General features: G+C 40.7%; 1 protein-coding gene across 7 annotated transcripts in view; it reads left to right on the forward strand.

The window, feature by feature from the left end:
- The first annotated feature begins 6,356 nt into the window (after positions 1-6,356).
- The window catches only part of BTRC (beta-transducin repeat containing E3 ubiquitin protein ligase), a 181,085-nt gene continuing 162,361 nt past the window's right edge, over positions 6,357-25,080 (forward strand). For 5 of the 7 annotated variants that reach the window (XM_047825442.1, XM_047825445.1, XM_047825446.1 and 2 more), the window contains exon 1: positions 6,357-6,510. In XM_047825442.1, coding sequence (XP_047681398.1) covers positions 6,463-6,510 — 48 coding nt within the window. In that variant the 5' untranslated portion in view covers positions 6,357-6,462. Of the gene's footprint in view, positions 6,511-6,827; positions 6,903-8,480; positions 8,791-25,080 lie in introns of those variants that run through there. The other 2 variants (XM_047825443.1, XM_047825444.1) reach the window with 2 other exon arrangements.

The following is a 25,080-nucleotide window of genomic DNA, read 5'->3' on the forward strand; positions in this document are numbered from 1 at the left end:
GTCACCCACTCTTGACCTTTTATGAGAATAAGGACGTGAGGGGAAGGGGGAAAGATCCTTTCTTTAGCCCATAACGAAAACAATGTCTCTCCTGCCAACTGAAATACAAATAATCTTTCCTACCTCCGCTGGAGGTCTTGGCCCTAGAATTAAGCCTATCAGATATCAAATAATTGATGGGTTTTTTTTTAATTTATTAACGTTTATTTATTTTTGACACAGAGAGAGACAGAGCATGAACGGGGGAGGGTCAGAGAGAGAGGGAGACACAGAATCTGAAACAGGCTCCGGGCTCCGAGCTGTCAGCACAGAGCCCGACGCGGGGCTCAAACTCACGGACCGCGAGATCATGACCTGAGCCGAAGTCGGACGCTCAACCGACTGAGCCACCCAGGCGCCCCAGTTGATGGGGTTTTAATCAGTCCATCACTTTGCTTCTGGTCAACCTTGAGCTTTGAGTGGCTATCCTCGGAAAAGAGAGGGTTTGGGGATGGGAAGAGAAGTAATTCTAGAGTTTTGAAGACAAGTTAGGCATGGAGGGGAACTCTGGATAGCCAGAGGTCAGCAAGAAGGCACTGGGCATCTAAACTCCAAGGCAGTGCTTCCAAATCTGGTTACAGATTAGAACCACCTGGGGACCTTTTTACAATTACCATTGCCGAGGACATCTATCAAATCAGAATACCTGGGGAGTAGAGCTTAGACATTGATATTTTTTATAAACCCCTCAAATGACTCGTAAGTGTAATCAGGGCTGAGACCCCTATTGGGTACAGGAGAAGGGAATGCCATGGAATGAGAAAAAAGTGAAGGCACATGTGGACTATTTCTGGCTCCAGCCTGCTGTGTGTTACGATTACACATTACGGGGATAAGGGTTAGAAGAGCAGAACAGCGTGCTTAGAGAAGGGCATGATCCTTGTGCACTTTCTTAAAGAGGGTAAAGGGGCAGCTGGGTGGCTCAGCCAGGTGAGTGTCCAACTTCGGCGCAGGTCATGATCTTGCTGTTCATGAGTTTGAGCCCCACATCAGGCTCACTGCTGTCAGCCTGTCAGTGCAGAGCTCGCTTTGGATCCTCTGTCCCCCTCTATCTGTCCCTCCCCTGCCTGTACTCTCCCGAAAATAAACAAATATTAAAAAAAAAAAAAGAAGAAGGTAAAACGTATAGACTGGGGAAAAATGGTAGAAAGCTGGATAATGCCAACTGTGGTAGAATAGTGTGATGGAAGTGTAGACTCTTCTGGTCTTTCTGTACCTCAGTTTAGCACTAAATAGTCCAATTAAGTGTCCTTAATAGCTATGAACCAGCAAGTATGAGCTTAGGTAGGCATTCCCAAAGATATTCTTACTCAGGGGGTATGTAGGAGGTTGATCACTGCAGCGTTGTTGGCAGTGACTGGGAACTGTAGGCTTTGCTGGGAGAGTGGATAGATAAAACGTGAGGGATAGACAACATCAGGGTACTATGCAGGATTAATTAGCTAATTTGTTTATTTTCCTTATTATTATTTTTAAAATTTAAATCCAAGTTAGTTAACATATAGCGTAATAATGATTTCAGGAATAGAATTTAGTGATTCATCACTTACAGATAACACCCAGTGCTCATCCCAACAAGTGCCCTCCTTAATGCCCACCCCCAGTTTAGCCCATCCCCCCCACCCAACACCCCGCCAGCAACCCTTAGTTTGTTTTCATATTTAAGAGTCTCTTAGGGTTTGTCTCCCTCTCTGTTTTTATCTTGTTTTTGCTTCCCTTCCCCTATGTTCATCTGTTTTGTTTCTTAAATTCCACATATGAGTGAAATCATATGATATTTGTCTTTCTCTGACTGATTTTGCTTAGTATAATACCCCCTAGTTCCATCCACATTGTTGCAAATGGAAAGATTTCATTATTTTTGATCCTACTATGCAGCATTTAGAAGCAACAGGTTAGGTGTACACATAGCAACATAAATGGATCTGAAAACCATAGGCACTGGGTGAAAAAAGTATGAAACATAATGAGATATATAAAACAATATTACCTATATATTATAACATATAATGACATATATAAACAGTATGTAATAGAATTAAAAATGTAGTGCATGAGGGGTGCCTGGGTGGCTCAGTTGGTTGAGCATCTGACTTCGGCTCAGGTCATGATCTCACGGTTTGTGGGTTCGAGCCCCACATCGGGCTTTGTGCTGACAGCGTGGAGCCCGAAGCCTGCTTTGGATTCTGTGTCTCTCTTCCTTTCTGCCTCTCCCCCACTCACTCCCTGTCTCTCAAAAAGAAATAAACATTAAAAAAAATTTTTAAATGTAGCACATGAATATTTTTCAAGAACCATACAAAAAAAAAAAGATAAAAATTGTCTATGGGGGAAGGGAAAAGGGACCAAGCTATGTGCTAGAAGAGAACAATTAACAAGACAACTATTTTTAAAACTAGGATTTAAACCAGACCTTGAAAGATGAATAGGAAAGAGGGAGAAAGGGAAGACTTGTAGAAGTCTGAAATGATTACCACAAGCCAAGGCCAGGAGGCAGGAGTATACTGAACAGGTGTGTAGGAGAAATGTCTGATTGGAGCAGAGGGGCATATCAAAGCAAAGTGGGGAGTGAGGTGGGAGAGGGGACTGGATAAGATTGTGAAGTTCTGGAAAGCCAGACAAAGGAATTTATTTTTTTTTTTTTTTTTTTTTTTTTTTTTTTTATGAAATTTGTTGACAAATTGGTTTCCATACAACACCCAGTGCTCATCCCAAAAGGTGCCCTCCTCAATACCCATCACCCACCCTCTCCTCCCTCCCACCCCCCATCAACCCTCAGTTTGTTCTCAGTTTTTAAGTCTCTTATGCTTTGGCTCTCTCCCATTCTAACCTCTTTTTTTTTTTTTTTCCTTCCCCTCCCCCATGGGTTCCTGTGAAGTTTCTCAGGATCCACATAAGAGTGAAACCATATGGTATCTGTCTTTCTCTGTATGGCTTATTTCACTTAGCATCACACTCTCCAGTTCCATCCACGTTGCTACGAAAGGCCATATTTCATTTTTTCTCATTGCCACGTAATATTCCATTGTGTATATAAACCACAATTTCTTTATCCATTCATCAGTTGATGGACATTTAGGCTCTTTCCATAATTTGGCTATTGTTGAGAGTGCTGCTATGAACATTGGGGTACACGTGGCCCTATGCATCAGCGCTCCTGTATCCCTTGGATAAATTCCTAGCAGTGCTATTGCTGGGTCATAGGGTAGGTCTATTTTTAATTTTCTGAGGAACCTCCACACTGCTTTCCAGAGCGGCTGCACCAATTTGCATTCCCACCAACAGTGCAAGAGGGTTCCCGTTTCTCCACATCCTCTCCAGCATCTATAGTCTCCGGATTTGTTCATTTTGGCCACTCTGACTGGCGTGAGGTGATACCTGAGTGTGGTTTTGATTTGTATTTCCCTGATAAGGAGCGACGCTGAACATCTTTTCATGTGCCTGTTGGCCATCCGGATGTCTTCTTTAGAGAAGTGTCTATTCATGTTTTCTGCCCATTTCTTCACTGGGTTATTTGTTTTTCGGGTGTGGAGTTTGGTGAGCTCTTTATAGATTTTGGATACTAGCCCTTCAGACAAAGGAATTTAAACAAAGATGACAGAGACAAGAGAGGCAGAAAAGGATTGAGCAGGGAAGAACTGGGATGAAAGTGAAGTCTAAAAGACAGTATCATATGAGATGGAATAAGAGCCTCGAGTCAGAGGACTAGATTGGGGGTGAATATAGCGAACTAAGCAAATGAGACGGTGATAGTCTGGAATAGACTAACATTGGAGGTAGAGGCTGGAAAAGACATTTTGATAGATTACTGGCTGAATACAGACACTAATAGACCAGGATGAGTCAAAGAGTACTCTGAGGTCTTAAACCAGGAGGTTGGGGAAGAAATTAAGTCCAGTAGTAGGTGTGATTTCTTATACTGGAAATCTAATTTTTCGGTAAAGTGGAGCTTTAAAAGGTTCTAATGATTCAGTGTTCTCCTTGAGCAACTGCACCATAAGTAGGCCCATAAGTGCACCCATTTTAGAGTCGGCAGAGATCTTTGTTTTCTAGATGACAAGAGAAAGGAGCAGAGAGGTTCAGTTAATTGCCCAGTCAACAAATTAACTGGAGAAAGAATGGGCTAGAGCCAGGCTTCTTAACATCCAGTCCAATGACTAGTCCTAAACTATGTTGGATATGATAGGCTTCAAAATAAAGGCCGTGTATACTTGGATTTCTTGGTTTGACTGATCATGAGCAGTCAATTTTCAAGAAAAGATTTACCCTCTCTGCACCCGGTCCCTGCCAGCTTCAATCCATATGCATATGAACTGTCTAGCTCGTTGTGCTTTCAAGCAAAAACTCCTTGGGTTTGTTTTACTAATCCTTAACTTTACATGGCTGAACAAAGTGAGGACTATCACTGACTGCCAGCCTCATCTGGCAGTCTTTTCCTACTCCTTTATGGATAACAAAGTAAAACGAATGATTTCTCAACAGAATAGAATATTAGCGTTTAAAAGATCTTAACCTCCCACCCAAACTGAAACCCTGTAGACGTGCCCAGATAGTCATCCTGCCTCTACATGTTTTCAGGAATGGGGTGGCCCATTCCTCCGTCAGCACAGTTCTGATTAGTACAAAGCTCTGAGTCTGAGTCCTATGCGTCTGCAGTGTGGTTCGGGGAATATAGCACAGACCTTGGAGTCAGGAGGACCTGGGTTAGAATTCTGACAATGTAATTTGCTGTATGACTTGTGCAAGTTATTTATCTCCTATCAGTCTCTTCATCTGTAAATTAGGGGTAATAATGCCTATTTTGCAGCGTTACTATGAATATTAGAAATTACGAGTATAAAATTCCTAGTACAAAGCCCGGCACAAAGAGCTAATAAAGTGATAGCTGTTATTATTGTCATATGCCTTTTGATACTTTCAAACACTTGAATTTAGTTGTCGTGTTATTCCTAAGTGCTCTTATTTTTTTCACACTAAGCATCTACCAATGTTTTCTCCCTTGGTCAGCCTGGCCTTGTCTATGCTGCTGCATATGATGTTTTGTAGCACACGGCGCCCATAACTGAACGCAGTATTCTAGGTGTGGTCTGATTGCTTCAAGACAAAGACCACGAGCCTCTATCCCCCGGACACTATGCTTCAAGCTGCCTAGAACTCCTTAAGCATTTCTGGCAACTGTGTCACATGCTGCCCTAGTCCGATGAAAACTTCCAGGTCGTTTCCGTGTGAATGAATTTTTAAGTTTTCTCCATTTTGCAGTTGTGTAGAACTTTAATTCAAAAGTAAAACTTTTTATTAACTGAAAGCCTATTGTGTATTAAGTATCGTGCTGAGTTCTGTGGACAGAGAGATGACTAGGAATACCATATCAACATACCACACATGGGAGCTCCACAACTGGGTCTATCATGTTCACCAATGAATCCCCACTTCTTAGGACGATGTCTGGACACAGTTATGGACTTATTGTTGAACAGATGAATAAAATAGTTTACAATGGAAATTTTTTCTGTAAGTGGAAAGGCATTTTCCTAATTCACTTATTTTATCAGTCCGGGTATTCTATACTAGCATATCACTTCTAGCTCAACCCTAGTGTTTTTTTCCACTGAGGTAGACACAATCTAAAATCATACTGTCCTTTCCAGGACAAACTAAATACTTACAAGCTTTGTTTGCTCGATGGCCGTTATACCCCACCACTGAAGGCATTTTGTAAGCACTTTTTGACCCTTAATGCAGGCTTAAATCCCGGGGTTAGCAGTAACAGGCAATGCCTTCTGAGTACTAAACACTCAAAAATTTCCTGAGGTGAGTTCTCTCTGACCCTGACTTCTTGTGGGGGTAGAATAAGGTGCTCAGGGGAAGTGTGGGGTGATAGGTTGGAAGGACCTTGAAATGTGCACGGGTCCGTGAGGTGCTGCCAAGACCTCTGAGTCTTCTCAGTTTTTCCTAGCGTTTAGGCTACAGGTGAGGCAATCGTCGCCATCTTGATATCAAATGCCAGGCGAGCCGCCACTGGCGTCGCTCGGTAACCACGGAGACACCCGTGCCCCCTCCCGTTTCCCATCCGTAGAGGCTGTAAACTACGATTCCCATCAGCCTATTTTCTCTACTTGATGGCGAGTTGTCTAGATTTGCCTTTTGGCCGCCGCGACCGTGCCGCAGTGAACCGCGGGAGTTGCGGTTCGCGACTAGGCCTCGCTTTTTGCCGCGGGAAACTCCGGCACTACAAATCCCGTGAGCCAGTGGGCTCACGCATGTGCACGGAACAGTGGGTCCTCGTTGGCCCCCTGCCGGAGCCTGAGAGGTAAGAGAGGGCGGGGGAAGGAAGAGGAGGCGGATCCGGGAGCTGCGTTGGCTGCGGCCTGGCACCAAGGGGGCGGCCCCGGCGGAGTGCAGACCCAGTGGCCCCCGGTGATTATGGACCCAGCCGAGGCGGTCCTGCAGGAAAAAGCGCTCAAGTTTATGGTGAGGAGAAGGCGCAGGCCGGGGTACTGTGGAGGCGGTGGCGTTGGCGGCGTCGCTGAGGCTCGGGCCTGGGCCGCCCGTCTGCGGGAGGAGGGGGCAGCAGGACCCTGGGCCGAGGCCCGCGGCGGGGGCAGCTGAAGGGACGGGACGGGAGAGCTCCAGGGAGGCGGGAGGGGGTTGCGGAGAGGACCCGGGGGTGGGGGCAACAGCTCCGCCATCTTGTGGATGAGAGGCCAAGTGACAGCGGGAGCTTAATCAGGGAGGGGGCTCTGGGAGGCGCGCGGGGCCCTGGAGGGAAAGGGGCGTGGGGACAGTTACTGAAGAGCCGAGGAAGCCCGGAGGAGATACGCCGTGAGGCTGCTGGCAGGGCCTTCTCGGTGTCAGGGTTTCGGGTAAGGCCCAGGAGAGGAGGTTCGTTCAGGAGTGGGGAAGGGGAGCGAGGGATAGTGGAAGGAGAGCGTTGAGGTGGGGGGCATGGGGGGAACCGGCATGACGGGATGCAGATGGATCTAAGGGTGGAGGAGAGAAAGCCAGGGCAGGTGGGAGACTTGTTTTGTAGAAGGTGGGTGGGGGTGGTGGTGGTGCGGGGAGGGGAGATAGCCTTGCCTTCAGGGTACAATCCCAGCTTGGCCAGACTGGTGTTGACAAACTCTGGAAAGGAAGAGGCCATCCTCACGAGGATGAGGGCTAGGGATGGAGACCTAGGGTTGTGGTGATAGTCTATAGGACAGGAAGGGGGTGTTGATGGTGAGTCAGAATTACAAAGGTCACAAAAAGGGATACATACTCTATTTTGAAAGGAGAGGCTAATTACTGTAGCTAGGATGAGGTGATAAAACACAAGAGATTGGCCTGTCAGGGAAACAGGTACAGGAGATTGGGGGGAAATTAGTATCTAACAGAGTAAAATAAACCATAGTGCTTAATTGTAAAGACAGTAAAACATGGGGGCCTGGTGCGGTATCACTTTCTGGGGAAGGAAAGGCCATGGAGATTACAATCGCAGGGCTCCCAAGAAGTGATGAGATCAGTGGAGAAATTCAGGAGATAAAGAGGAGATGTAATTAGTGGAATAGATGTCAGAATTGGTGTTTACTTATCAGTTTTAGGTTGAAGCACTCTATGAACTTGGATTGGAATTTGTTGGGTGTATTTAAATCCTTTGGAGCCTAGTTCTTTAACTTTGTATCATGCTTTTCTTTGGCTGTGCTTGTTTGGCAAATTTGTATAGGCTGATATTTGATGCCTTTAATCTGATGCTTCTTGTATATCCTAGGTGTAAAACCAGACTTCGTGGTTACTGCTAAAGGATGATGGAATGCATAGATTGCTATCTTAACAGATGGCCTTAGGGATACTGATAGTATTTGCGGTGGAGTCCTTTTTCAGAAGTAATTGTAACCTCTCATTCCAAATCTCATTTCTTTGATAGTTATTTTGTTTCTGCCTGAAATACCAAAGCAAATCTAAATAAACCTGGACACTATTCTAATTGAAATTAGGCTTTAAACTGCCCCATTTATAAGAATACTTTTTCAGAGACTGGTCAAATTTACTGAAACTTTAGTGCTTTCAAAATCACCTACCTAAAGTTCAAGTGTATCATTAACAAAATGCCATTAGGCCTGAGGGAAGGTTCTTGAGTTTCTGCCGCTGTTGAAATTCTAAAATATTAAAATTTTTTGGATTTTAGAAATAACAGGAAGTTGCTTTATATTTTACTTTATATTAAATAATCTCTGTGCTTAATAACCTGTATGTCAGCTTCTAGATTTTAGTTAGAAAATTGGTAGATGCTTATTTTTGTTTTCCTACTTAGAGGAATCCTGATCTTGACAATTGTGTCAGATTTAGGGAATAATGTGATTTATAGATCATAAAGAGACATTATGAGATCATCTTCTTTACTCTTCATTAGACCTCAGCCTAGGAACATTCTCAACTACTTGATTTTTGCTTTGTACCAGTGAGTTAATGTTTCGATAATGGTCTCCCGATTGAGTTAAAGTGGATCTGGAGATGGCCATGTAGTAGTTTGCAGCTTTTAGGGCACCACACATTATTAAATATTGAGTCAGTTTTCATATGGAGAAGCGAATTTTTTCTTTAATTTTAGTTACTTTCATTTTTGACCTTGCCTGCTATTTTGGCTGCTGCTGTTTGAGAAAAGACCAACTGGAAGAGCGTCACCAAGAATGACGCCTAAATAACCGAAGCAGAGAATGGAGAGTTAGAAATTTCGTATTTTTCAGCCCAGTCACAGTCTTATTATGAATCTGAGTAAGTCACAACTTGCTTTTGGTCCCATTTACCCTGCTAAAACACGTCTCTTTACTGAGTCAGTTTTGAGATAGGAAGAACTTTTATTTCTGCTTGTACCAAGTCATTAGTGCACAATCCACATGGAAGAATGATCCTTTTAATCAAATTGAAATTTTTATATAGTTTTTGGATTGTTTGGGTCTTATTCCTTCCCTCAATTGCGAATTGTGAATGGCAATTTTATACAGATGCCCTGATTTCCGTGGTTTAAGAAAATGTAAAATTTATTTAATATGCCAACATGAAATACTCTCTTTCATGATTTTTGCTTATTACAACATTAATGTAGTGCTCTGATTAGGAATTTTACAGTAAAGTCTTATTAACAAGACTGCTAATTCAGAGTTGGCCATAATTTACACATAGTCTAGATTTAAAGTTTACCCTTGGATACTTGTCAAAAAATAGTTTAAGCAGAATGTTTAACTTTCAGAAACAAATGACATTAAAGCAGTAGTATACATTGAATAACCTGTATGCTAATGTCTCATTCAGCTTTAGCAGGTCCTCAAGTACCTTCTTAATACTTGGTCGACAAAATTATAATTCAGAATAGATAAATGGGAACTGGAAGAGGGTCTGAGAAGAGAAATGAAAATGATTGAGGGAATGTAGGCACCATTTTCTGAGATATTAAAAAAATATACACAGTGGATGGAAAGAAGAGTTGAGGGCTGGATTTGAAGTTTATTTTAAAAAATGGACGGGATAAATGAGTCCCAGAATATTAGATCTGGGGAAACATTTGAACTTGGATGAAATAATTTTGGGGCATATAAAATATTTTTTATAGAATTGATAGCTAAGTTAAACAGTATAAAAGATAATTTGTGGTAACAGACCACCCCACAACTTAGTAGCTTAAAAAACCAACTTATTTCTCGCAAATTTGTGGTTGATGATGGGTTTTCTGTTTCACGTGGTGTTGGCTGGAGCGCCAGGATAGCTGGAATGTTCAGAATGGCCACACTCACATGGCTGACCATTGCCTGAGTTCAGTTAGCCCTGAAGTCCTTCAGTCCTAATTTATGTGGGCCTACTTTCTCCACGTGGTCTTTGGATTTAGTTAAGCATGGTGCCTGGATTCTAAGAAGGAACATTTTAAGAGATAGGAAGTAGAAGGCAATCAGCCAGTTCTTTTAAGTCCTTGGATTGGAAGTCTGAGAATGTCACTCTTGGTCAAAGATAGTCAAGGCCAGCCCAGAGTCAGAGGGAGGGGAAATAATCTCTGCCTGGAGACAAGAAGAATGAGGTGCGTAAACAGGGAAATTGCTGGGGGCCATGCCCTTTTGAGACTGGCTACCAGGGATGCTATTCTAGTTGGATGTTCAAGCTAAAAATACAAATGGGATCACCCAAATTTGTGAATAAAAACACTAGGTTTGCTTTGGAAGCATCTTTTTTTGAGGTTAACTTCTTGAGGAACTGACATCTCCTGCATGCCTTGCCTTAATGACATTACTGCAGAGATAATACCGGGTGAATTATATGATTCAGTAACTTCTTATTTGCTTGAGAAGCATATGTATCTAAAAGCAAGAAATTGCATTTTAAAATACTCAGATTTTTTCACTGTGATGGGCTTTTCCTTAAGTCAGTGAGATTGATTACCAGCTGGTTGGGTGAACATTTGAAACTAGTTCTTAGTTTAGTTGTCGGAGTTTCTGTGTATCTTTTACTTGTTTTCAATTTAAATTAGCCTTCAGTTTCTTTTTTTGGATACTCATATAGGTATTAGGGTAATTACGAATTAGTGGTAATTCTTTGTGCTAATTTTTTGAGTTCATGTTTGTGATGTACATAATGTATTACTGGAAGTGAATTTTTTTTTAAGTTTATTTAGAGAGAGAGAGCATGGGGGAGGGGCAGAGAGAGGGAGAGAGAGTATTTCAAGTAGGCTCTGCTCTGTCAGTGCAGAGCCAGAGGCAGGGCTAGAACTCACGAACCCTGTGAGATCATGATCTGAGCTGAAGTGAAGATCTTGTCACTTAATGGACTGAGCCACTGAGGTGGCCCAGATGTGAATTATTAGTTGTAAAGTGAAAATTCTGTTTTGAAAGATTGTCAGAAAATTTTTTTTTTTTTTTAAGTTTATTTATTTTGAGAGAGAGAGAGGGAGAGAATCTCAAACAGGCTCCATGCCATCCGGGGGTCTTGATATCATGAACTATGAGATCATGACCTGAGCAGGTATCCAGAGTTGGAGGCTTAACTGCCTGAGCCACCCAGATGCCCCAGATAATAAGTGGTCTCTTTTTAAAGTTCATTTTCTAATTTAGCAATAAAAAATTTCTGATAGGGTGCCTGGGAGGCTCAGTCAGTTAAGCCTTCCACTCTGGATTTTGGCTCAGGTCATGATCTCGTGAGAACCCCGTGTCCTGTTCTGCACTGATGGTGCAGAGCCTGCTTGGGATTCTCTTCCTCCCTCTCTCTCTGCCATTCCCCCTCTCGCATGCACTCTCTCTCTCAAAATAAGTAAACTTAAAAAAGAGAGCACTTATTATTGTATATTATTTATATAGTGTTTAAATCCTGAAAGAGGAAGCAGATGAGAATTTTTTTCCATTGCTAAAGGAAGATGGGATATATATATAAGATCTTGATCACGTATAGAAAAGATTATTTTATGGTAAATGGCATCACAATTAAAACGAAGAAAGAAAAAGGAAATCTTTGTGCTATTGGAGTGTTTTAAAATACCATTTACTTTCTAGCAATATTAAAAACATTTTTTTTGATGTTTATTTATTTTTGAGAGAGAGGGAGAGACAGAGTGTGAGCAGGGGACGGGCAGAGATGGAGAGACATAATCCGAGGCAGGCTCCAGGTTCTGAGCTATCAGCGCAGATCCTAACGCAGGGCTCAAACCCACGAACCATGAGATCATGACCTGAGCTGAAGTCGGACACTCAACTGACTGAGCCACTCAGGTGCCCCAGGATATACTTGCCTTCTTATTCCCAAGCTATGATCTTACCTGACTTGACTCTGTCAGTAATGAGGTAACCACAGTAGAAGTGGGAGAGTTGTGTTTTTCTAAATTTTGTGTGTTTTTAAAAATATAGTTAGCCATGAATAGGTAACAACTATCATTTACTTATTGTTTACTATGTGCTGTTCTAAATTCTTTTTTTTTTTTTTTTAAGTTTATTTTAATCTCTGTGCCTAATGGGCTCGAAATCACCACCTTAAGATCAAGAGTCGAATGCTCTTCTGACTGAGCCAGCCCTATGTCCCTAAATTCTTTATAGATATTATTTCATTTAATCCTCCCAATAATAGATTCAGTACTATTTCCATTTTCAGATAAGAAGACTCATTCCAGAGAGGTTAAGTAACTTGTACAAAGTCACTCTGCTAGCAAGGAGCCTGACATCAAATCCATGCAGTCTGACTCAACCCTGACTTACACTATTTTTAATCTTTGAAGAGCAGAGAAACAATGGAATATAATGGCATATTTCTTTGCTAGTCACATGATAGCTGGAGTGGAAGAGTTACTGTCCAGACTTATCTATAGATTTTCTAATCATTTGAATTACTGAGGAAGTGGAGTAAGACTTTATAGTTTAGTCACAGCATTACTGTATCAGTTAGCTGTTGCTGAGTAATAAAACCCACAAAATACCATCACACACAATGGTAGACATTTATTCTCATGAATTTGTGGATTTGCTGAATATTGGATGGTATAGGCTGGGCTTAGCTGGGTGACTCTGGACATTGCTGCTCACTGAGGACTGTTAACATATGATATTCTGGGGCTCAGACTAAAGAAATGGTGACTTCTCAGGCAAAGCTCTTCTCATTACTACAGCAAAGGCACAAGAGAGCAAGCCCAATTATTCAAGTACCTTTCAGTCATTGGTTGTATCACACCTGCCAGTATTCCATTAACCAAAGCAAGTCACATGGGCAAGCCCAGAGTCAAAGGGCAGGAAAATATACTCTGCCCGTAGAAGGCATGGGGGAGGGAGAAACTTGCCCAATAATGCACTTCAATAACAATAGTCTGTACTCTAGTACACTTGATTTATAGAAGAGTGATAAAATGTTTACTATGACAGCTATTGTGCTTTCTTTCTGCTCTTCATTGTTATGCTGTCCTGACTAGCACTTTCTCACTTTGGTTACTGAACAACACTTTCTGGTTGGATACTTTCAGAATCACTATTTAATATAACAGGTGCCTTTGCATAATGTTATGTACAATTAAAAAAGAGCATAAAGAAATAGTTAGAGGGGCGCCTGGGTGGCTCAGTCGGTTGAGCTTCTGACTTTGGCTCAGGTCATGATCTCACGGTCCGTGAGTTCGAGCTCTGCGTCTGGCTCTGTGCTGACAGCTCGGAGCCTGGAGCCTGCTTCGGATTCTGTGTCTCCCTCTCTCTCTAACCCTCCCCCATTCGTGCTCTGTCTCTCTCTGTCTCAAAAATAAATAAACATAAAAAAAAAAAAACTTAAGAAATAGAATCTTGATTTTAATCCACAGATATGCCCTGAAAAATTCATCACTATTACAAGCTATTCTTCAGTCCTTGGGGAGGATAAAGTTGATGTCATTCCAGTGGCATTTGTAACAGAATTTGAACTGTAACAGAATTTGAATCAAGGTCATACATAATGCTTTAACAACTCCCTTGGTAGCAGGGTTAGAGCTCTTAAATCCCTTCTCTGCACCTAAACTTGAGGCTGTAGAGATATGGTACTGGTATTTTCAGATGTCTGGGGGAATTTCAGGCTTTCACTGAAAAGTCATAGAAATAGACCTCCAGGTATTATAGCATGTGGATAATACTTTTGCTGCTCAGATGCACAAATCCTTGTACTTGGGAACTAACACATTAGCACTAAATTGTTAATGTGGTTGTTTGTGAATTATTGGATTATTTCAAATATTTCAAAATATTTAGTGACATCTGAAAATGTACTAGTAAACATACACACAAAAGCATTACTTGGGTGATTTTCTTTGCATTCTTTAGTGTTTTCTAGATTCTACAGCGAATGTGTATTGTTTTTAATAAGAAATTTAAGTTTAGTATACTGAGTGCATATACTTATAAAACAAGTGCCTCAAATTAAGACCTGCACTTGATCATGGACTGCAGTGTAGCCAAGCTCATTTTCTTAACTGGAAAATGGGCTGTTATTAGTTTTACCTTCCTAAAAACGTTCTCTTTTTTTCTCCTTCTCAGTTCATTTTAAATTGTAAATTGCCATGTATTATGTATTAATTGATAATTTATACTGTTAAACTCCTATGTATCCAAGATTTTCATTGGGAATTTAGGACTGTGTGTTCCTAAATTGTGCTGGAGCACTGTGTTTTCCTTTTAAATAATACTTGGCATATTCAGTGGGTTGACAGCTGAAAACGAAGCCATGATAGTTGGCATGCAATGTGATTTGATAAAAATGTGAACATAAACTGAGTTGCAAAGCATTGTGTTACATATGGAGGGAGGTGGTTACGGGGGCAGGAGGGGATGAAGATACAAAATTAAATAAAACTTCTGTCTCCTCTAGAACTTCACAGTCTATTGAGAAGATAGGCATTTATAAATACCTCTTAAGGCACACCAGTAAGTGCCAAAATAGGGGCACAGAGTGTTACAGAAGTTAACGGAGGGGAAATCAGTTTTAACTGGAGAGATCTTTGGACTTTGTGGGAGAAGATAGCTTCATATTGGATCTTTAGAATAGATAGGTTTTGATAGACTTGTTTTTGAGGTGAGTAATTCCAGGAAGAGGAGGGAGTAGTTTGGGTAAAGGTTAGAAAATCAGGAGATGGGCAGGCACAGGTTGAGTAGATAGATATGACTTGAACATAGGTGCATAGCAGACAAGAAAGAAAAGAAATACTGAGTACTGGGGAGTTTGGATTGAATTATATTGAAAAATAATATTCTGGTGTACTTTGTGTATGTGTCTGTGTAAGCTTTTTCGAGAATTATATAAAAAAGCACATAAATCATAAATAGCTCATTCAGTTTTTACCCTGATCACTTAAAACATTTTTTTTTTTTGTTTATCTATTTTTGAGAGAGAGAAATAGCGCAGGCAGGGGAGGGGCACAGACAGAGAGGGAGACCGAGGATCTGAAGCGGGCTCTGTGCTTACAGCAGAGAGCCCAATGAGGGCCTCTAACTCACAAACCACGAGATCGTGACCTACCTGAGCCGGAGTCAGACACTTAACCAACTGAGCCACCTGGGTGCCCTGATCACTTGTTTTTCTTTCTTTCTTTCTTTCTTTCTTTCTTTCTTTTCTTTTCTTTTCTTTTCTCTCTCTCTCTCTCTCTCTCTCTTTCTTTCTTTCTTTCTTTCTTTCTTTCCTTCTCTCTTTCTCTTTTTCTCTTTCTCTCTTTCTTAAGTTTATTTATTTTGAGAGAGAGTGAGCAGGGAAGGTGAAGAGAGAGGGAGAGAGAGAGAATCCCAAGTGCGCTGACAGTGCAGAGCCCACTGAGGAGCTTGAACTCACAAACCATGAGATCATGACCTGAGCCGAAATCAAGAGTCACCCAGGCACCTCAGTGATCACTTCTGTGTAAGCATTATCTAATATCTAAAGATTAGTTTTACCTTTATTTGTATTTAACCTCATACAAATGGAATCATTCCAGTATATATTCTAAGTGTCTGGCTTCTTTTGTCCCACATTGTTTGTAAGACGATTCATTCAGGTGTTTTTGTTAGGTGTAGAGTGTTCATTCTTGTTGCTGTGTAGTATTCCAATGTGTGACTATACTTCGTATTTTTAGCCATTCTACTGTTGATGTACATTTGGGTTATTTCCAATTTTTGACTGTTGTGAATTGTGCTGTTATGAATAATCTTATACATGTCTTTTCTTGAACCTATGTACATATCTTTGTCGAGTATATATCTAGGAGTGGGATTGCTGGGTCATAGACTATGAAAATGTTTAGCTTTCATAAGTACGATGAAATTCTTTTCCATTTCACACTTCGAACAGCAGCGTATGAGAATTCCAGTTGCTTCGTGGTCTTGTAACACTCACTTGTTGTCTGTCTTTTTCATTTTAGCCATACTAGTAGATGAATGGTACTATCTCAGTGCTTTAATTTGCATTTCCTTAGGGACTACTGTAATCAAGCACCTTTTTAGGTTTATTGGCTCTTTAAATATACTCTTTTGTAAAGTGTCTATTCAAGCCTTGGTCATTTTTTTTTAAATTGATTTGTTCCTTATATTCTGAAAAATACAAATCTTTTGTCAAGGATATGGTATCTTTGTATGAACAGAATGTTTGTTTTCAGACTTTCATTTGAGGGATCAATAAAAAATGTCACAAGATTTTGTGTACTACCTAGGATTTTGTACTACATAGGATTCACGGGATTAGCAAGTTTTTTTTTTTTCCTCTACATACCAGTACTTTAAAAACAATCATAATGGGGCACTTGCGTGGCTCAGTTGGTTAAGCCTCCTACTCTTGATTTTGGCTTAGGTCATGATCTCACGAGCCCTGTGTTGGGCTCCATGTTGACAGTGTGGATCCTGCTTGGGATTCTCTGTCTCTGTGTCTCTCTCAAAATAAATAAACTTAAAAAAAAAAAAAAGAATCATCACAACACCATCATTTTATAAAAGAAAGAAATGCCACAAATAGCAAGGATATAATCTCAGGATAAAGGAAACTCTTTAGGGTAGGCAGAATAAACACCCCCCCCCCCATTCCCCAATTCCAAAAACCTGTGAATATGTTAAATTACATGGGAATTAGGGCGACTGATGGAATTAAGGTTGCTAATCAGTTGACTTTAAGATAGGGAGATTATCCTGGATTGTTCATGTTGGTCCCAGTATTAATCACAAGGGACCCTAAATGTGTAAGAGGAAGGCAGAAGAAGAGGTCAGAGTGATGCCATGTGAGAACTCAATCTACTGTTGCTGGCTTTGAGGATGGGAGAGGAGAGGCATGAGCTAAGGAATGTTAAGCAGCCTCTAGAAGCTGGAAAGGACAAGCTTGAGCCTCCGGAACAGAACATATTCCCACTGACCCCTTGATTTTGGCTCAGTGAGACCCATTTCAGACTTCTGAACTACAGAACTGTAAAATAATAAGTTGATGTTGTTTTAAGCCACCAAGTATGTGGTAATTTGTTACAGCAGACACAGAAAACTAATACACTCTTTCTCAAGAGAAGATGGTTACCCTTGGAGTGTCTGGGTGGCTTAGTCCATTAAGTGTCTCACTTTAGCTCAAGTCATGATCTCACTCATGGCTTGTGAGTTCGAGCCCTGCATCGGGTTCTGTGCTGACAGTTCAGAGCCTAGAGCCTATTTCAGATCCTGTGCCTCTGCACTCTGTCTCTGTTTCTCTCTCTCAAAAATAAACATTAAAAAAAAAAGGTAGTTACCCTGATTGGGGTGTATATGTTGATAAACATGCATATATATATACATGCATAATATCAGTATCTTTTATCTTTAGTGTTTGATAACTACCAGTGCAGTCCTTTCTCTTTCTGTCAACATTTTATTTTGAATCAATCTCAGAATTACAGAAGAGTTTCAAATGAAACAAATGAAATTTTTTCCTGAATCATTTGAGTATAAGTTGTCACATCACTAAATGCTTTCGTGTGTATATTTTACAAATAAGGACATGCTACATAACTATAATAAAACCATTCAGAAATTTACAGAGTATAATTACAGATCTAACTCTCAGACCCCATTCAAACTTTGCTGCCTGTTCCAGTAATGTTCTTTATAGCAAAAACGATCGAATCTAGAATCACACATTGAATTTAGTTGTCATGTCTCTTTAGTCTCCTTCAGTGTACAACAGTTCATTAGTCTTTCTTTGACTCTCATAACTATGGCACTTTTGAACATGATAGGCTAGTTATTTTGTGGAATGCTCCCTCAATTTGGGTTTATCTGATTTTTCCTCATGATTGGATCCAGGTTATGTATTTTTGGCAGAAATCCCACAAAAGTTATGCTCTGTTTTACTCATTGCCTCCTATCGGGTGACACATGATTTTTATTTGTCTTATCATTTTGTTTACTTCATTAAGGTGGCATCTGCCAGTTTCTTCTTTTAAAAATTTTTTTCTTTTGTAGTAAATATTTTATGGAAAGAGACTTTGGAACTAGGTAACTATCCTATTTTTTTCATCAGATTTTCAGTCCATTTATTTGTAACAGAATGGGCTTATGAAACCCTGTTTTATTTGATGGGCTATAGTCCATTACTGTCATTTATTTTTATCTATTTTTATTTTTATTTTTAATTTTTTAAAATTTACATCCAAGTTAGTTAGCATATAGTATAATGATTTTAGGAGCAATCCAGTGATTCATCCCCTACATGTAACACCCATTGCTTATCCCAACAAGTGTTCTCCTTAATGCCCCTTGCCCATTTAGCCCATCCTCCCACCCACAACCTCTCCAGCAACCCTCAATTTGTCCTCTATATTTAAGAGTCTCTTACATTTTGTCCCCTTCCCTGTTTTTATATTATTTTTGCTTCCCTTCCCTTATGTTCATCTGTTTTGTATCTTAAATTCTACATATGAGTGAAGTCATATGATACTTGTCTTTCTGTGACTGACCAATTTTGTTTAGCATAATACCCTCACTCTAGTTCCATCCATGTTGTTGCAAATGGTAAGATTTCATTCTTTTTGATTACTGAGTACTATATTGTATATATATATATATATATATACCACATCTTCTTTATCCATTCATCTGTTGATGGACATTTGGGCTCTTGCCATACTTTGGCTATTGTTGATAGCACTGCTGTAAACCTTGGGGTGCATGTGCCCCTTCAAAACAGCACACCTGTATCCTTTGGATAAATACCTAGTAGTGCAATTGCTGGGTCGCAGGGTAGTTCTATTTTTAATTTTTTGAGGAGCCTCCATACTGTTTTCCAGAGAGGCTGTACCAGTTTGCATTCCTACCAGCAGTGCAAAAGGGTTCCTCTTTATCTGCATCCTCACCAAATCGATTGTTGTTAATGTTAGCCATTCTGACGGTGTGAGGTGGTATCTCATTGTGGTTTTGATTTGTATTTCCCTGATGATGAGTGATGTTGAGCATTTTTTCATGTGTCTGTTGGCCATCTGGATATCTTCTTTGGAAAAGTGCCTGTTCATGTCTTTTGCCCATTTCTTCACTGGGTTATTTGTTTTTTTGGGTGTTGAGTTTAAGTTCTCTATAGATTTTGGATACTATATTTATTTTTTAAATGTTTATTCATTAAAATGTTTTTTTTAATGTTTATTTATTTTTGAGAGAGTAGGGGAGGGGCAGAGAGAGAGGGAGACACAAAACCCGAAGCAGGCTTCAGGCTCTGATCTGTCGGCAGAGAGCCTGACATGGGGCTCAAACTCAACTGCGAGAACTGCGAGATCATGACCTGAGTCAATGTCAGATGTTTAACTGACTAAGCCACTCAGGTGCCCTAGATGTTTACTCATTTTTGAGAGCGGGAGCGAGTGAGCAGGGGAGGGGTAGAGAGAAAGGGGGATAGAGGATCCGAACTGGGCTCTGCACAGACAGCAGCAAGCCCAATGCATAAACCATGAGATCATTACCTGAGCTGAAGTCACACACCCAGCCGACTGAGCCACCCAGGTGCCCCTCAGTGCTGTCATTTATTTTGATGCTTAAGCTGTTCCCTGTTTAGCTTATGACCGTGCTTTCAAGCTGCTTCCTTTGTCTTTTTGATGTATTCCCATCATTCTTTAAGCATTTTCTTTCTTTCTGGTATAAGAAGGTATTATTATATTTAAAAAGGCTCATCTTGTATTTTTTCCCTCAGCCCTGGAATCAGTGATTTCTCCCAGTAGCCTTGGTTTCTTTTAGTAGAGAATGATCTTTAGAAGTCAAGATATGGGTGTTAGATGTACTCATTGCTATTGGGGTCTCACTGCTCCCAGGTCCTCTCACTGGACAGAGGTAGGGTATATATGTATGTGTAAACATGCACACCTGCATTTATATCACTATTTTAACTCTACATATTTATTTCAAACCATGAGTTCACTCTGATATGTCCAGTTCTAGTCTAACACTGTAATAGGTTTCATTCAGTAATTTTCTTAATTCCCTTTTCTGACAGTAAGTTGGTTTTCATTATCCTCAATGTATTTTATCAGTCAATTTCCCTATATGTGACCAGTTTCTTCTCTTGCTGCTGTTCCTGATATCTACCACATGGATGGCATCCTCACCTTACTCAGGCTCCAAAATCCCATATCAGGCTGCTACCTCTACTCCCTGTTTGAACATCTTTCTCACTTCAGGCTCTGATACCCTGCACTAGGTTGCTCTTCTCAGTCCATTTGGATTCCAGCACTCCATGCAGGGCTGCCAAGGCTGCCATATTCCTGTATGTACATCCTCTTTATCCTGCTAGCACTCTGACTTCCTACAGTAGATCAGTGCTGATCCCACCACCCCATCTTGTGTAGACATATATTGTGCTTAGCCCTGACTAAACTGGATGCTTTTTTTTTTTTTAAATCTTGCGAAACAAACTGTATACCCATTTAACAACAATTCTCCATTTCCCCCTTCCCTCAGCCCTTGGCAACCACCATTCTACTTTGTTTCCATGAAATTGGCTACTTTAGATACCTCATATAAGTGGTATCCTATAGTATTTGTTTCTTGGTAAATGTCTTATTTTTTTTTAGCAGGATGTCCTCAAGGTTCATCCATGTTGCAGCATATGTCAGAATTTCCTTCCTTTTTTTTTTTTTTTAATGTTTATTTACTTTTGAGAGAGACAGAGAGTGAGCAGGTGGGGGAGCAGAGAGAGAGAAGGAGACAGAATTCCAAGCAGGCTCCATGCCACCATCACAGAGCCCGATGTGGGACTGGAACTCAAACTGAGAGATCATGACCTGAGCCAAAACCAAGAGTCGGATGCTTAACCAACTGAGCCAGCCAGGTACTCCTCCTTCCTTTTTTAAGGCTGACTAATATTCCATCGTATATAAACATCACATTTTGTTTATCCATTGATCTCTTGCCAGATGCTTGGGATCCTTCCACCTTTTGGCTATTGTGAATAATGCTATGAACATGAGTCTAGAGATAGTCTTTTTAAGGGGGTGTCTGGCTGGCTCAGAAGAGCATGCAACTCCTGATCTTGGTCATGAGTTCGAGCCCTGTGTGGGTGTAGAGATTATTTAAAATAAAATTAATTAAAAAAAGAGATAATGTCTTTAAGACCCTGAAAGGCTTTATTGTTTTACCTTTTTCTTTCTTTCTTTCTTTCTTTCTTTCTTTCTTTCTTTCTTTCTTTCTTTTCTTTCTTTCTTTCTTTCTTTCTTTCTTTCTTTCTTTCTTTCTTTTGAAATGTTTATTCATTTTTGAGAGACTGACACAGTGAGAGTGGAGGAGAGGCAGAGAGACAGGGAGACATAGAATCCGAAGCAGGCTCCAAGCTCTGAGCTGTCAGCACAGAGCCCAGAGCAGGGCTTGAACTTGTGAACCATGTGATAATGACCTGAGCTAAGTTGGACGCTTAACCACCTGAGCCACCCAGGTACCCCACCTTTTACATTTAGATCTATAGTCCATCTGGAATTAATTAATTAATTAATGTTTGGTGTGAGGTAGAGGACAGAATTCAGTTTGTTTTTTAATCCAGTTGATCCGATGTCATTTATTGAAAAGATTATTCTTTCTATGTTGCATTGCAGGGTCACTTTTGCCATATACCACCTGTCTGTATAGCTTGTTTCTAGGACTCTCTGTTCTGTTCCATTGTTCTGTTATTCCTGTGCCAATATCATACTTTCTTAATTACTATATTTTTATATCACTTCTTGATATCTGATAGTATATGCCCTTCAGTTCCTCCACACACACACACACACACACACACACACACACCCATTGTACTGGCTATTCTTGGCTTTTTGCATTTCCATATATATATTTGGAATCAGCTTGTTAATGTCCACAAAACATGCTGGTATGATTTTTATTGCATTGAATCTCTATATAAAGTTTGGGGAGAATTGCGATTGTAACACTATTGAATTTTACAATCCATGAAAATGGTACATCTTTCCATTTATTTAGGTCTTTAATTTCTCTATGTAGAGGTCTTTGTACATTTTTTGTTAGGTTTATTCCTAGGTATTTATTTTTAGATGCTTTTTTTTTAAGATGCTATTTTTAAAATTTAATTTTCCATTTGTTGCTGATAGTGCAGAGGTTTTTTAATCTGAAGTCCATGGCCCCCATTCAAGATATAAACACATGCAAATACTTTTTTTCTGAAAGGTCTATAATTTACATCTGAACCTGATTCCCACTGAGGGCAATAACAACAAAGGTTAAAGACCACTGTAGCAGTTTCACTTAGAGTAGATTGGACTTGGGAGGAGGGAATAGACAGAGGCAGAGAGGGCACTTAGAGGTTATATAATAGTCCAGGTAAGAAGCCATATGGGCTTGAGCCAGGACAGTAAGTATGGAAAGAATGAAAGACACTTAAGGAATATTCTCGAGATAGAATGAATAAGGTTTGCCTGGAGTAGGATAGGAGAAATAAATAAAAAGAGAAAAGAGTAAAAAAAGGTGTCATGGGGCGCCTGGGTGGCTCAGTCGGTTAAGCGTCTGACTTCGGCTCAGGTCATGATCTCACAGTTCGTGAGTTCGAGCCCCGCATCAGGCTCTGTGCTGACAGCTCAGAGCCTGGAGCCTACTTTACATTCTGTGTCTCCCTCTCTCTCTGCCCCTTCCCTGCTCATGCTGTGTCTCTCTCTGTCTCAAAAATAAATATAAACATTAAAAAAAATAATAATTAAAAAAAAAAAAGGTGTCAGGCATGTTTGGGGGCAGTTAAAGGGAAGTTTTCCATAGCAATAGATATGGGAAAATGAGTATTTGGCGGGTAAAGATGTTGAGATAGTCCCTAATTCTAACAAGGAGACTAAATTTAAAATATATTCACATAGATAAAAATGGGCATGGGGCGCCTGGGTGGCTCAGTCAGTTGGTTAAGTGTCTGGCTTCAGCTCAGGTCATGATCTCATGGTTTATGAATTTGAAACCCGCGTCGGGCTCTGTGCTGACAGCTCACAGCCTGGAGCCTGCTTTGGATTTGTGTCTCCCAGTCTCTCTGCCCCTCTCCCCCACTCATGCTCTATCTGTATCTCTCTCTCAAAAATAAATAAAAACATTTAAAAAAATAAAAAATGGGCATAATGGTATATTTGGGATTTGCCTTGGGATTTGGAAGGTGGAAAGCTGAGTGAAGGGAATCCATTATATGCTATTCCATACTTTTCTGTGTATATAAAACTATCATAGTAACAAGTTAAAAGAGAAAGATTTATCCGCATAGAGAGTGAGCCAAATTGAAGTTCTCTGGACCACTCACCTCAAATTCCTATGTGATTGAAAGATCAGGATTCATCTAAACATTATATTTGGCTTTTGAGTAATTTCATGATCACTGTCTTGTGCTGTGACACTGTTTTATCAAGATCAGCCAGATAAGGATGCTCAAAGCTACAAAGGCTTTCCATGCTAGCTGAGGTAGGCCAAGTGCGTGGATGTGGCTAGGAGTTAAGGAGAGGAAATTTAGCTAGGTAGATGGAACATGGCATCTGTTGGCAACTCAAGTTTCGCAAGGGCAGGATATTCTTTCAGGGGGAGAATAGTGACAAGAAGTCTGGGTGCAGATATTCTGAGGAGATCCAGATAGACAGCATCAGTACGTACTGAAAACAGGTAGCAAGGACCCTGATTAAAGTTTGGGATCAAAAGTCAAACTGGAATACCCAGCAAGAAACTAAAGTATTCATTCATTCAATTCATTTATTCATTCAACCAGTACTCATTAGTGCCTGCTACAATAGTCCTACACTTTACCATGCATAAGAATTATTTGGAGAGTGTGTTAAATTGTAGTGCAGATTCTGTGCTTTTCTCCCTCCACTTAATTTAGTGGGTCTCAAGAATCTGCATATTTAACAGTGTTACTTTTTTTAATGTTTATTTTATTTTATTTATGTATTTTAAATTTTTTTAATGTTTATTTTTTGAGAGAGAGAGAGATAGAGTGTAAGTGGGGGCGGGGGGGGGGGTTGCAGAGAGAGAGGGAGACTCAGAATCTGAAGCCGGCTCTAGACTCTGAGCCGTCAGTGCAGAGCTTGACACAGGGCTCGAACCCACGGACCACAAGATCGTGATCTGAGCTGAAGTTGGATGCTTAACCGACTGAGCCACCCAGGCACCCCTATTTTATTTTTGAGAGAGAGAGAGAGAGAGAGAGAGAGAGAGAGAGAGAGCTAGCGAGCACATGAAAGCAGGATAGGGGCAGAGAGAGGGAGACAGAGATCTGAAGCAGGCTCCACGCTGTCTGCGCAGAGCCCCATGTGTGGCTCGAATTCATGAACCATGAGATCATGACCTGGGCCAGATGGTTAATCGACTGACCCATCCAGGCACCCCTCAGTGTTTCTGATACAGATATTTCTCAGATCATGTTTGACAAAAGTCTAGTCCACTGTGCTCTGGCCAGTCTACCAACAAAGAGGGAGTGGGGGAGTATTGTGGCTAGAACCAAAGTAAAAGGTGAAGCCTTGTACGTGGAGAACATAGCAGGAAGGAACTGAGTTAACTGGAATCAAAAGTGAAGGCAGGTGGTAATCATTTTGTAATATAGTATGTAAGTGTATTAAATCAACATATTATACCCCTTAAACCTGCACACTTTTGTATGCCAATTATATGTCGATAAAGCTGGGGAAAAAAGAGTGAAGGCAGAATGACACAAACCTCATGGCAGAGGCTTGGAATCTGAATCCCAACGGATTAGATTTCTAAAAAGAATTTACTTCTGGGGGCTGTTTACAGCTAGAGAAATTGGTGAGCTATGAGGGGCAGAAAAATAAGCAAGATAGGCCATTTATAAGAGGTATATCTAGCAGAGGGGCACCTGGGTGGCTCAGTCAAGAGTGTCTGACTGTTGGTTTTGGCTCAGGTCATGATCTCATGATTCGGGTTTCAAGCACCATGTTGGGCTCTGCGCTGACAGCACGGAGCCTGCTTGGGATTCTCTCTCTCTCCCTCTCTCTGCCCCTTCCCTGCTCGTGCTTTTTCTCTCTCAAAATAAATATAAATAAACTTAAAAAAAAAAAGAGGTACATCTAGTAGAAGAACAGTAGCAACATCCCAAAATGTGGACACTCTAGGTATGTTAAAATTACCTCACAGTACAAAATAGTAGTCC

The sequence above is a fragment of the Prionailurus viverrinus genome, chromosome D2 (genome assembly GCF_022837055.1).
Source record: "Prionailurus viverrinus isolate Anna chromosome D2, UM_Priviv_1.0, whole genome shotgun sequence".
NCBI lineage: Eukaryota > Metazoa > Chordata > Mammalia > Carnivora > Felidae > Prionailurus > Prionailurus viverrinus.